The sequence below is a fragment of the Engystomops pustulosus genome, chromosome 2 (genome assembly GCF_040894005.1).
Source record: "Engystomops pustulosus chromosome 2, aEngPut4.maternal, whole genome shotgun sequence".
Classification (NCBI taxonomy): Eukaryota; Metazoa; Chordata; class Amphibia; order Anura; family Leptodactylidae; genus Engystomops; species Engystomops pustulosus.
Genome location: NC_092412.1, coordinates 43,043,193 through 43,058,317, shown reverse-complemented (window position 1 = coordinate 43,058,317; position 15,125 = coordinate 43,043,193). Strand labels below are relative to the sequence as shown.

The window sequence follows — 15,125 nt, the reverse complement described above, 5'->3', positions numbered from 1 at the left end:
ATAATGGAACAAGTTGAATTTTTTAAAAAACTTTTTTAATTTCATTTTGCTCGTTATTTAATGATTACGCATTCCTTATTTATTAAAAATAGGTTGTGTAATGTACAAGTAATTCTAGAATCATTTTTATTATTAAATTGTGGTTTCCATAAATTTCTTAAGAAATGGTTTAATGATTGAAATCTGAAATAATCTGGAACTTTTACAGTAAGCAGGGACATTTTGTACAGCGAAAGGCTGTGGCTCTGCCTGAAATCTGCATAAGTCATTTGTCATGACAGATTTCATGCCTATGACAAAAAATCTATTCGACTGCTTGCTGGAGTAATGGCAAATTCAGGATTTGTCTTCTACTGGGTTTTATGTCTAAATGGTCTAATAATTCTTTCAATGGAGAAGGAAGATTACGACGGTTCCATCTTTAGTAACTTACAACATTCCTGGGGATCCATCACTTCATTCGGTTTCCAGTGAACTTCATCAAACTTATTGGGCCATCCATTGTTGTCTCCTAGAACAAAGAAGGTTTATTATATGAGATTTGTATAAACTATACCACTAACATGTAAGACAAAGTAGGGAAAATGAAAGAGTCATTGTAAAGATTGTAAAAAAATAAAAAAACAAGGTAAAAAAAGACTTTTGAATTATTTTTCACAATTTATTAGTTTTTACAATTTACATTGGATCTATATCGTCCTTCCCGCTTGAATACAGCATAATTATAGAAGTATCCGAGGGGTACCGGTCATCTATAGGTTCTGTAGGTTTGTTCTTAAGTTGAATTTGTATGTAAGTCGGAAACGTATAGTTTATAATTGTAACCCCACCTAGAATTTTTTTGGTCTCTGTGAAAATTGGATTTGAAAAACGTTGGATTGTCATAAGAATCAGGATTAACAATAAAGATTCATTGCAGACACTTGTGATAACTGTTACAGCTGATCATTGTAGCCTAGGACTAAAGTACAGTAAATTACCAACATCTAGAAGTCTGTTTGTAACTAGGGGTCGCCCGTAAGTCGGGTGTTCTTAAAGGGGTTATCCGGTTATAAAAATTACTTAGGTCTTAAAAATAATAAACATGCACTTACCTCCTCCAGCGCTGCGGTCCTTTTGATCTGTGCCCCTGTTCGTTTACAGGGGTACAGAAGCCGCGCACAGGGAGCTTCCGGCCGGCGATGTGGCCGGCTCCTTCCATCCGTCCCTATCTATCAGCATTGTAAGCGCTGGGAGATGGTGTCGGATGGGAGCTTCCGGCCATCAGGAATCTCCCTGTGCACCCTTATAAACAAACCGGCGCACAGAGGAGACGGACCACAGCCCGGGACATCAGCAGCGCCGGACAAGGTAAGTACACGTTTATTATTTTTAAATAGCCCACCCCAGCCTGGCCCTAAGTAAATTTTTTAAGTAGGGGAACACCTGTACTCCTATGATAACGTACATTTCAATGTAAAAAACATTCATCACCACTGAATTATTTGGCACCTTCAACCAAAGACTTCAGACTTCATATTTGTAACTATTGGGACTTTGTGCGTCCATTCAAAACAACAAGAAGTAGGTTTATGTAGGGGGTTACTACCAATTCGGCAGGTTTACCAGCTGCCGTGTGGCTCAGCACCTACAAAGGACATTGTTCTACTCAGAAGAGAGTGAGAGTTAGCGATTGCAATTGATGACGGAAGATGAATGGGGGAAATCACTGTTGAAAAAAGGTGAGGTGCTGGGTACAGATAAAAATAATCATTGGGTTGGCTATGAAACCTAAGGGCTCTGGCACACAAGGCATAAATGTTGATTTTACGCACGGAATAGTATGTGGAAAATCTGCTGCATATTACAAAACAGACGTTTCCCTACTTAAGGACACCCAACTTAACTTACAGACGACGCCTAGTTACAAACAGACCCCTGGAAGCTGGTAATTTACTGTACTTTAGCCCCGGGCTACAATAAACAGCTGTAACAGTTATCAAAGGTGTCTGTAATGAAGATTTATTGTTATGACAATCCAACATTTATAAAATCTAATTGTCACAGAGACCAAAAAAAATTTGGCTGGAGCTACAATTATAAAATATACAGTTCCAACTTACCTACAAATTCAACTTAAGAACAAACCTAGAGAACCTATCTTGCACATAACCCGGGGACTGCCCGTACTATCATAATCTAAGTTGCAACTTACTTCTAAGCAAAACCAATAGGCATCAGTGAGGCTCAGTTCACATTGCAGATAAGGCCTACATTTAGCATAATATCAGGGAAATTTTGCATAGTTAACAGTAAGGTACAATAGTAAAAGCATAATTAAAGCCACAATTTATAATTTACTTGAACAACGATCCCATCTATCGTTGGGATATTAAAGTATAGAAGTGTTACAAATACATAAAACATAAAAGTACTAAATCAAAACTTCCCCCTCTAGCAAATCTAAATAATTTATTAAATAACTTAAGAATCCGAACTTTTCAATATTAGTTTGATGAGTTGTTTCTTTTTCCATACTATAGTCATCTACGAAATTCTTCGGATAATAAAGCCAACATAGTCAGCACAACATTTACCATAATAAGCAAAAAAAATGCATAAATTAAATAAATAGAAAATAAAATAACACCACCACCTTAGAAGAACTTAATAATTTATGCAATGTCTTTTGACTTGTTTCTTTTACAATACTACAAACATTTAAGAAAGTAAGAAAGTAAATCATTAAAATTGAAAAAATATAAATAAAGACTAAAACTAGTCATAAAATTACCCCCTCTACCAAACCTTAATAATTTATTAAATGACTAAAATATAGAACCCTAACTTGCGATAGTTGTTTCTGCTGCAATCATCGAGAAATTATTCCAACGTTCAAAAAAGTATATTTATTTAGAATTTATAATTTTTATTTATTTATTAAATTTGTCATTTAAAAAAAATATATATATTTATTTTTGACATTTTTTAATTTTTTTTAAATAGCTGTACTGACTGGATTAATCCCTTCCCACCAATGCCCTACTTCCATTCTGCATTTCATTTTTCTGCTCCCCACTTTTCAAAACTTATTTATTTTATTTTTTTTACTTTCCGGTGCATGAAACTGTGTAAGATGTTATTTTTTTGCAAGAGGAACTTATGTTTACATTGATGCTATTTTGGGGACTGTACAACTTTTTGATCACTTTTTATTAAAACTTTTGCGTGTTGCGTAATGGCCAAAAAATTGCCAAAAAAGTCACCGCAGGAAGTAAATGTTTTTCTATTTTGATAGATCTTTCTGTAATATGTATAATATTTCTTCCTCAGTTCTGCTGCATCTGTATTACATAGATAATATTCCACTGAATGATTCAAAGTGATTGATTAGAAATTCAGCACATAAATAGTTATTCGCACACTTGTAATGTCTTCATGATGACAACTGAACATGATTGACTTGTAACCTGGACCGGCCAGAAGGAAGGCAGAACCTCTTGTGAAATGCTCTGACCGGTGGAGTCGATGACAGCATCAGATAACACATTCTGTATTCCTGGCACAATGTGAAGGAAGACAGCTAGAATATCTAGAAAGATCTAGCAAGTGAAATAAGAGGCAACGTTCTGCTGGAGGGGTTAAATTTCACCGCAGAGGTGAAAAAAGGACAAATTACTGTATCCCAAAACTCATCAATTACTGAATGTACTTTCCATATGACATTTTGTGAGTCTGTTAAATTGTCTGTGCAACTGATGTGAACAGAAGCTTTGAAGAATAACTTCACAAAATGTACTGCCCGGGCATGAGCTGTCCATTTCTAGCGCAGGAAGAAGGTTAATGCGTTGCTTATGGCAAACAATGGACTCAGACACGAGCACAGCGGGAACGCTCTGCAGAAACTTTCACACTTTTATCGGAAAACAAAAGAGCATATACAGTATTGTCCAAACAACTGAGACAGGTGAGAAAAAGGAAAAATGTATTAAAAAAATAGAAGTGTTAGAAATGTACCGCGCCAATGTCACACATACTTAATACGCATAAGGAATATCTAAACATAAAAAAGGATAAGTAGTCCATCTGCCATGAGGTGCGATGAAGATGGTGCCGAGTATTGTTGTGTGGCTGCACTCTGTCTGACGCTCCTAAAATTCTTCACCAAAGGGGGTCCTGTACCTATTCGGACTGGGCGCCACATTCATTACTGCACGTAACACAATGGGACCCTTTTGTGGCGCAGCTGTACCAGTCTTCATGCGACACATAGTAAGGGGCGTTCCGGTTCTCAGTCAGACCATGCACCAGATTTAACATGCAAAGTCCGACAGAATTGTGTTGCACACCCGAGATTAAAGCTGCACCAAAAAAAGTGATGAACTCTATCGGGGAAGTGCAGAGAGCACTGGATTCATGAAGAGCGGGCGCCAGAAATCCTAAATCTGGTGCACCCTGCACTATACACATACTGCATTTAGTGCGGTTTGCAGAGTTTTTAGTAAATGTGCCCCAATGTATAACACATTGGGGCTCATTTACTAAGGGCTCCGCAGCTGCACTTTCGTCGGGTTTCCTGAATTTTCCATTTTGCGCCAGATTCCGCCGGGATTTTGGCGCACAGGCTTTCACGCAACAGAAATCGGGGGGCGTGGCCATCAGACAACCCGACGGATTCGGAAAAAACACGGAATTTATAAAACGAAAATGGGAAGAAGCGGGTGCACTCCGGCGGACCTCGGCGCAGCAGCGACACCTACTGGATATCGGGCGCACAACCTTAGTGAATCCCGGCACAACCGAAATCCACATTGGACAACGCGCCGCGGGATCGCGACAGGACTCGGGTAAGTAAATGAGCCCTAATGGGGCACAATTACTAAAAACAGTGCAAACTGTGTAGTGTGAAGTGGGAACTCCTGTTGCGTCTGTTCTTCATGAATCTGGCGCCCTCTGCACTGTTCTGACAGAGTGAAGCAACTTTTTTCGGTGCAGCTTTAACATGGGCCGTGTGACACATTTCTGTTGGACTTTGCTTGTTAAATATGGGGGCCCGGTCTGACTGAATACCTGAATGCACATTTCAGTGCAGAAATGTGTGTCCCGTGAAGAATAGAGCAGCTGCGACACATATGTGGCGCAGACCTATCTTAAATACCTGTGCAAGCAGCTTGCACATAAAAGAACATGCAAAGTCCAACAGAAAACTGGTGCAAGGACCTTAGTAAATATGCACCAATCTATGTTAAAGATGCACCAAAAAAAAATTGGTGCACACTTACCGAGCACTGTAGGGTGCGCCAGATTATTGAAGACAGTATTAAAGGAAACCTACCACTTGAAATGGCAGGTTTAAGAAAAAAACACCGAGCACCAGCTCAGGGTGAGCTGGTGCCGGAGCTTATTTTTGTTAGTGTTTTAAACCGCTGTATCGCGGTTTAAAACACTTTTTAAACTTTATAGCCGGTGCAGGGAGGTACGCGCTCGGTGCTTACATAAGAAATGAAGGAGAGCCGCGCACATGGTAAGCGCCGAGTGCGTACCTCCCTGCGCCGGCTATAAAGTTTAAAAAGTGTTTTAAACCGCGATACAGCGGTTTAAAACACTAACAAAAATAAGCTCCGGCACCAGCTCACCCTGAGCTGGTGCTCGGTGTTTTCTTCTTAAACCTGCCACTTCAAGTGGTAGGTTTCCTTTAAATAATCTGGCGCACTCTTCCCATTAGTGAGGCAAACTGCACATAGTGCACTACATTTGATGAATCTGCTTTATTGGGGCACATTTACTTACCCGGTCTGAGGAGTTCACACCAAGTGCATTGTCCGACGATCATGCACTCTGCCGCGATTCACTAACACCGCGTGCCCGATATCCTGCATGTGTTGCTTCCCCGCTCAGGTCCGACGGAGTTCACCTTTTTCTTTTGGTGCATGAAAGCCAGTGCAGCTGCACCACAATCCCAACGCAAACCACTGTTAAATACCTGTCAAAGCTGTGCAAACATTTAACATTTTAAACATTTGACTAAAAATTTTGTTTTGTTTAATATTTTTTTGTTGCTGGAATCACAATAGAAAAAAAATTCAATAGAACTTGAGCTATGGTTTACTTGGCACCAGAAAACTGGCATATGTGACTTGTGACAGATTTATTATGTGTTACTCACAGCCTTTGTGCTGCACCAGACAGATCGAGGAGTATCTAGAGAAGGCATCATGGATAAAAGGAGTCTTAAAATGCATTAAATTTATAACTGGCAAGCACCATCATATCGGAGAAAAGTATGCTAACCAAGAAGTGGCAGACAATAGCGTCTAAAAAATGCTAAAAAGATGTGAGCCATGGTGCTACAGTTGGCACATCTTCTGACTGTGTTATCTAGCCCTAAATTGTCTGACAGTCAGAATAATCTCTCATTGTGCCATTCTGCATTGCACGCTATGGTGAATAGTATTTACTGAAAACAGAATATATCTGTAATGTGGGGGTACAGTATAAAAATCAACCTCATGCTTCCCTCAGGAATTGTCTTCAGAGAGTCACATGACTCTCTCATTCATGAGGGGGGCTGGGTTAGCAGTGTCAGGTGCTCCCTGCCTCTTTGACTGGAAGAGAAAATTCATTAAAAGTCTTTTTTTTTGAAGAATTGTGGCTCTAATCCAGGTTCTCTTTAAAGGCGTAGGAAGACTTAACGGGTAAAAACAAAAGGAAGGGATTAAAGGTTTTTTTTCATACAAAAAACTATGTGCAACCTATCCATAGGACTGGTATTCCCAAGTTAGGTATTTATTACATATCTACTAAATATGTCATATATAAATTATATATCCAAGTGTTCTGTCTGTCTGAAAGGAGGTTTTGCAGTACACGCACAGACACTCTCCATTCAAGTCTATGGGAATACCAAAAATGATCAATAAATTTCCGGTGCTCCCATAGACACGAATAGGGAGAGGCCAAACATTCACTGCAAATTTTCCATTCAGCCAGGCAAGGGGGGGTTAGCTTACCCCTGTTACTGAAATAGTCAGGAGCCTAGAGGTGCGACCCTCACCAATCAGTTATTTATCTCAAATCCCGTGGATGGACGATACATCCGCCGGATGCAGCATTGCCTGCATTGTCCCTAGTGGATGGATCTGGAAACCAGTAGCTCCGAATGACACAAGGAGCAGCGACCACACCCGGACAACTGTCAGACATTTTTCCTTGCTGGATTTCTGCACAACATAACGTCATATGTAGGCCTGGCCATAATCCTGTAGCCTCAGGTGTACAAACCTTTTAAATGTTATTTTTATTCACGGTATAAAGTTTAAAGCAAACGCTGCAGATCTGTAATCTCTAAGCCTCGGCTATAATTCCAGGAGAGAAGAGCTTATATTATAGGCTTACAGCCCGGGATCAGCAGCAATATGTCCAGGAAACACACTGGAAAATATTCATCTAACTGCTTTATGATAGAAGCTTTTGTATTGTTCTTAGGTTGAATTGGCGTCAGAGTTTGGATATACATGACCCTGGAACAGTGTAAATTGTTTAATATTACACAAAAATCAAAGGTTGAGGCTATCAACAGCTTTGAGCGAGAAATCATTAAACACATTTAGTGTTAGGTCCTGTCTCTACTTGCTCTGCCGTCTAACATTCACACTTCATAGCAGCTATTTCAATAGATAATGCCAGGACATTCTGTAGCCACTTCCCCCTCTCCTCCTGTGTTATACTGACATACAGAGGCAGGTTTATCACACCATATCATATTTTATTGATGATACTTGTCATGGCGGAGGAGAGACTAAGCAGTGATTATCTATACACATATAGGGAGGAGCATAGCTGGGGAGGGGTGTGGCTTAGGTATGGTACCACTCTAATTTGTATAAGACATACAATAGAGAGTAAAAATAAGGAACATTAAAAATTTACTATCCTACTACCTGGAACAAAGCTTAGGAAATGTTTAGTATATCCCTACTGATAAAATGATTCAAGTCTTTTTAGGGAACTATGCAATTCCCTATGTTTTCCAGGTTGCGATAAGGATAAATTGACTCTTAGCTACCCTCTAAGGAAGCTCCCTTAACATCAAGCATAACTTTTAAGAAGCCTAATGACATGATGTGGGAAGCCAAACCAGTATATCTATTCCAGGTGAAACAGATTCACAACTGTAGACAGAACTGTTTCTATGTGTTTGTATCTCTTCAGTGAAGTGGAGGGGACTGGTCTAGCTGAGTGAGAGGCTTTTGAGAGCTGCACATCGAAACAGCAGTTACCGTTGGGAATCAGTTCCTTCTGGAATAGTTATATCGGTTTGGCTTTTATCCCACACAATGTTATTAGGCTTCCCGAAAGTCATGCTTGATGTTAAGGTGGCTGCCTTAAAAGGGAGCTAAGAAGCAATACTTTCCTTATCAAATCCTGAAAAACATTTTTGCATATTTCCCAGAATCCCCCAGTGGAGTATCACTGGCTCCATATACAGACATAGTGGCCTTAATTAGCAAAGTCTTTTACTTTCCTACCTTGAGTCTTTTTATAAATATAACAGGCACATAGATAACAAAGATGTACATAACCTTTAGTCAGTATAGGATTCCTGGACCCCCACTATTCCCCAATTATTTGTTCCAGGCTTGAAGCAGATGACCATACACAGTTTTTACCGACCATGCCATGGTACTGCAATCCACCCAGGTAAGGTAGGTTGTCAGTATCAAATTGGTGAGGGCCACACACGAGAACTCGTAGCATTCATATAGTCCATGTAGTTTCCATTGTCAGAACTACACAGTGGAGGGAGTTGAAAGCAGATGACTTAAAAGTGACTATTTGAGTAAGGATTGATGAGAAGACCTGTTAGAATTTTGGTTCGGCCAAACCCCAATTTTAAGTATTTGTTCGGATCCCGGAAGCCACTGTCTTTAGCACTAATTGTGGGTATAAATCCTGATGGTAAAGTTCTTCAGAGGCATTTAAATTGATGGAATGTGAGCACACTGGCATTTTGGGGAGGGTCGTCGCTCATGATGATGTCATTTGAGAGTGCCGGTCATGGGTGTTAGCGGGCATTGATCCAGACCTGAACTTCTACCACGACTTTGCGGTGTTCGCATCCGCTCAACACTAGTCATCAGTACCAGATTGTGTTCCAACCACGCATGAGAAATACACAGTGGAGGGATGTGGACAGACGGCTCTGATAGCGGTCATAGTGGAGTACCCCAGATTAGCCATGTAGTAAGGAGAGGTCATCCACATCAGTTCAGTGACTACAGCAATCATCTGTTCCAAGTAACCTCTGACATCAATATTACAAAGTGAGAGCTGGACTATAAGTATTAAAAAATTAACTTGGAAAACAAGACTTTAACCCCTTAAAGACCGGACCCTTTTTTGTTTGCATTTTAATTTTCACTCCCCACCTTCAAAAATCCATCTTTTTTACTTTACCATGTAAAGAGCTGTGTGATGACTTGTTTTCTGCGTAAGAAATTGGGAAGCGGGAAAAAAATTCAAAATGCAGTGAAATTGGTGAAAAAATGCATTTGCGCCATTTTCTTGTGGGCTTAGGATTTCACTTTGTGCCCCAAATGACATGTCTTGCTTTGCCAGCAATATGCAACAAACACACTCTGGGTATGGAGAGGGCTCAGACTGTTTGCCTTTTCCAAACATTGCCAGACGACGTGTGATATAATGTACCACGTTGTTAAGGGGTTAAAATTATTATACAAATTTGAGGACTAGATTTGCTTTTGAGAATGTGATGTGGATGAGATTGTTGATTTATCATTAGTATTCTGCGCTTTTCTCAAAGTTTCAACTTAATAAAGACGTATTAGAATCAATCGGCTCTAAAGAACGTTGTAACATTAGGTCAAAGTGTTCTGCATAATGTAATACACAAATTGCATAGAAAACAATAAAGGGTTTGACGTGAAATTTTAGCAACAGATTGCGACACAGCATGGAAGGAAAGTTACTCATGTGTGAATGATAGGATAAGGAAGAATAGAGGGCGCTTAGGACATATTTATGTAACATCCAGTTGATTCAGTTGCTCCATACTTAGTATCGTCAAGATTTTAGAAGAACATTGTTGAAAAATGTTACATAATGGCCCACATTTATCAAAACTAGTGCAAACTGCACACAGTCCTCTTATTTATTAATTTATTATTGCCTTTGTGACAGTTTTCTGTCTGACTTTGCACTAGAAAGAACGTAATACGCACTAACACGCCCCTTTAGGTGCACATTTTTACTGTTTTGTCGGACATAGTGCAGCCACTATACATGTGCAAGCAGTTTGCACTTTCTTTTCAGTGCAAAGTTTGACAGAGAACTGGTTTAAACACTCACTTAAATAAATTGTGAAAATTGGATTTATGTTCCAGGATTGCAACTGGACTTCTAATACTTAAATGTACTCAGGATAACAAAATAACACATTCTCCAATTCAATGGTATTAACAAAAATACAGCATTTCACAGATCTACAACCTGTCTGTATCAGTCCTGGTGTAAACAATTTTGGTTGTCTGGTAGACTCTGTATCTTGGGGTTGGGTAGACATCTTGCTCTTCTGTCTGATACTGCACTGAGCTCCTCTCTGCCTCTAGCCCCCACCCTTGCATTCCAGGACGAGCTCACACACACACACACACACACATTGACTTCCTGCCGGCGGCTTGTGAGTAGAGTAAAGTTACAGGCAGACAAGATCTTTATCCAGGGGAGGGGGAGGCACAGCAGATCTGACAGTATGTGTTATAGGTGAGATACAGCAGAGCTGTGTATGTTATGCCTGTAATAGAGTCATGTATAATATGCATCTCATGGATCTCATCATCTCTGAGCTGTCTCATTTCTCTTCCTATGTGTCAGATACTAGTGAATGTTCAGAAGGTAAATGAAAAGTGTATATAAACCTGTACCCTGATAATCTAACCACATTGTCAACTCACAGCACTAAGCATGTCTGCTTAGAGAATCCCCACCCACACCCTGGAATCTTACACTGACCATCACTGAGTGATAGGAGCTAAAATTTTAATAAAACTCTCAAACTCTTCAAATAATAATTTCCCAAGGCAATTTTTAAACATATTTTAGAAATATTTCAAAATGAAATAATAATGAAACAGAAAAAAACCTTGGCTAAATTATCTTAAAAATAAAAACATCCAGTAATTTCTATCACTTCTCATAAAAATAAAAACTATGGAAGCATTGTTGGTTTTTGGCCACTTCCTAGAAAAAAAATGGAATATTAATTGCAAAATAAAAAGTTTTGGAATACAGAAATAGAAAAATGAAAAAAGTAATAGCCCATAAATTTTCAGTGACAATTTAACTAGAAAAATTATCTGAAGGAAGGAGAAAAGAAGTAAATTGCATTTAGAGGTTTAAGACTACACCAGATTAGATGTATATAAAATAATGAAGATTGAGGTTTGTCACTCTAAATTCCAATTCTAAATTCCAATGAGTAAGTTTGCTTGGACAAACTCGATTCTTGCATGTGCTGAATTTACCAAACCCAGAACTTCCAAATGTAAAAATATGTTTGTTCAGTTCAGTCGATGTAGGTTATATCCATGGATGGAGCAACTTTGATGGACCTACAGCAATGGACATAAGATGAAGGGTTTGTCAGGCTTCTGGGGTAGTGAACCTCCTGGACCACCGTGGACGATGACACAAGCCGACAACTGGGACTGGAATCTAAGTTGCACCCGGTCTTCACCAGAGCCCTCCGCAAAGCGGGTTGGACTTGACAGCCAAGGCGAGGTACAGAAGGCAAGCTACAGAGTCAGAAGGCAAGTTCGTGGTCGGGGACAGGCTGGAGGTCAAGACAGGCGGCAAAGGTTCAGGGTCAGAGACAGAGCAAAAGATCAGGGCTGGCGGCAGAGGAGCGTAAATGGGAACAGGTCCAGGGTCACAATGGGAAATCCAATCGCAGGCACCGGGCACAGGACAAAACTTTCTCAACGGCAAAGAGCACGAGGATCCAGTGGGGAATGCTGGGAGAAGCCGGTTTTTAAGTAATTCCGGGAAGTGGCCGGCGCCAATCAGCTGGTCCTTTAAATTTACGAGTGCTGGCGTGCAAGTGCCCTAGGACGGGGAAGTGCATGCTGGGAAGCCGGGGCGGGAGCAGGAGTGTGGAGAGATGAGTGATGCTGGGGGGAGCGGGCGCAGCGGAGAGGGGCATGGATGCGCCTGCGACCCGGGATGTGGGTCGCAGGAGCACCCGTGACAGGGTTTTTCATAAAGGAATTAGACTGAAAGGTGGGTATGATATTATTTTATTTTTTTTATTATTACTTCAACCTCATCATTGCTCTGGCCAAATATTTTGTAAATCCAAGAAAACCTTTGTAAACTCAATCCATTTACTTGAAATAAGCAATGTTGTGCAGATCCCTCAGAGAAATACTCCACTAATACCCAGTAAAGGATGTTGTCCCGTCTTAGTAACAGCGCAGCTATTTATTCAAGTGTATAATTCCCTGCGCTGTCCTCTCATGAGAACCTCACGAGACTCCAGGACTATGAGGGGGTCGCTATTTCCTGCTGCATCATAAGGAATTTATTATACAACAATATCTAAAAGACAACAAGAGCGCGGCCAGGGAAAACATAAAGCTGATAGTGATTTGTGTGATGATAATAGGTGCCCCATGGTACACTGTGTGCTGCTTCTGTGTATGCTCTGCTAATTATCTGGTAATCAAGAAAGCCATTAATTGAACTTAATACTGGCAGCGATCCTCAGACATTCCTGACAGCTTCAGTATGAGGGTCCTTAGGTTTCATCTTCCCTGGTCCAGAGCCAGAACAAGAATGGAGAAGACTGGAGCAGTAACAGTGTAAATGACATCAACAATTGTCAGCAGATCCCAACGTTAATCTAATCTAATCATGTACTAATGTGTATGAAGGATATCCTACTGTCACTATTCCACCATCAATAAAACAAGCTTATGCTTTACAGGAAATTTACCATCAAAATCTAGTATGACAAACCAGGGGCACTTAAGCATAGATCCACGTAACATTACTGTGGTAATCTTCTTATATTTGTTATCCATGGTATCCTCCCATCAAAAATCACTTTAATTGAGCTAATGAGCGTGAAGGTGGTTACCAGAGCCCCTCCATGCTGTGGCTTTACGGGCTGTTAGTATGCAAGGAGCTTTTCTCCACTCCCACAGGGGTAGCAGACATAACAGTTGTTATGGGGCTCACAGTGTCATGGGGCTCCAGCATCTAAGGTATTGGGTATGTATATGCAGTATGTCTATATATGGTACTGTATGTATGTGTATATGATGCATGGGTGTATATAATACTGTATGTATGTGTGTTTATGCTGTATATTTGTATATATGGCATGTTATTGTAACTCACATGTGTGAGTATACAGATATGTGTGAGTATACACATACGTATATTTTTAAGGGGGAAAGGGGTCTCATTTATAAGTCTGCTATGGGGCCCTTCCTCTCCTAGTTATGACCCTGCTCCCACTGTGTGCTGAAACATCCTCTGCTGCAGTGAGATTACATCAAGCAAAAGGAGGGGAAGTTCAAGGGAGCAGGGGGGTGAGATAGTGTAACAGCCTGTGAAGCTACAACACTGAGAGGCTCTGGTAACACCCCCAGGGGCACACCATTAGCCTAATTTTAAAAGTTAATCTTAGTAGGAACAAGGCCATGGATAACAAATATAAGAAGATTACCATAGTCATGGTGCCTGGATTTATGAGTTAGTGCCCCTGGTTTATCATGCTTGATATTGGTGGTAGATTTCCTTTGAAGAAGGACTCCAGGATTTTTTCTCTCATTTATATACTTTATACCTGATTGCAATGTACGCAAAAGAAATACAAATTAAGAGAGGTACCCATTTTTGCAAAACAGTTATCAATCCCATGATGCCTCGGCACAGTTTCGTACTCAGCTTGGACTAAGTCGCTACACTCAAGTCTTCTGACAATGTGGTTCCTCTAAAGAAGAAAATATATTAGTGCCCAAATAAGTTTGGGCCCTTTCTCTTCAATACCCCCACCCAATTGTAGCTGCAAAATATAACTGTCTGAAACCTGGTTGCCTTCCAAAACCCTGCTAGAAGACATGAAAGAAGATGGTACCAGGGATAATCAGTCATCCTCCGATCTCCCAATGCCCAGTTCTTTCTGTCTTTGGTCTGACACCGACGATTCACATCTGGGTCACACATTTATGAATGAAAGCCAACGAAAGCGCTCGATGCTAAAAGACCATGTCAAGTGAAATGTATGAAATGTCTAGGAAGAAAATGCTTTTGAAGTGCAGAAGAAAGAATATGAGTCGAAAAGAAAATTATTCCCGCTACAAATGATCAGTGGGAAAAAGGGAGCGGTGTAGTGGCCAATCTGAGTCACCGCAGCTCCATCCAGATGAATGGCAACTGACCTGCAGTAACCTGGTCTGACCACTACACATAAAATGGAGCTTAATGCTTCTATCTGTGTTGGTGCTTGGTGTTGGACCTCCAGCATTTTGATATTAAGGACCTGTAAGAAAGATCAATATTAAGGACCAATAAGAAAGAGATTAAAGGGGGTTTACCCATGAAAGAAAATTCTATAATTTCGATCCCCTAGTGGTGTTAACATAATAAAGATAATTTTTTAACCTTCACTTTACAATTTGACTCAGTTTTATTGCTGTTTTAGCCCCTGTCAGTGATGGTCAGTGTAAAATTCCAGGGGGTGGGCAAGGTCTCTCTAAGCAGACACATTGTGGCATATTTACTAAGGGTCCGCATGGTGCATTTTCGTCGGGATAAAGAATGCATCTTCCTGTAGCTTCTAGTTCTCCTAATGCTGCTACCGGCAGGATATCAGACTCTCTGTATTAGTGTGAGCTCTGTCCTGGACTGCAGGGGGCAGAGAGAGAGAGAGCTCCGTCCTAGAATGCAAGGGGCATGGCTAGATGCAGAGAACAGAAAGAGAGAAATCTCAGCTCCACGGCCAGGGGCGGACTGGCCATTTGACCCACCGGGAGAAATCCCGGTGGGCCGATGAGTCCGGGGCCAGTCCGGGCCTGGTGGGGCCGGTGGAAAAAAAACCAAACAGCTTCTCACCTTTCCAG

At 40.6% G+C, this 15,125-nt stretch overlaps 1 protein-coding gene across 2 annotated transcripts in view; it reads right to left on the bottom strand.

Moving 5' to 3' along the window:
* Positions 1–15,125, bottom strand: part of RXFP2 (relaxin family peptide receptor 2) — a 252,882-nt gene that overhangs the window by 71,024 nt on the left and 166,733 nt on the right. For both annotated transcript variants that reach the window (XM_072134377.1, XM_072134378.1), the window contains one exon: positions 434–511. In XM_072134377.1, the coding sequence (XP_071990478.1) occupies positions 434–511 (78 nt within the window). The remainder of the gene's footprint in view (positions 1–433; positions 512–15,125) is intronic.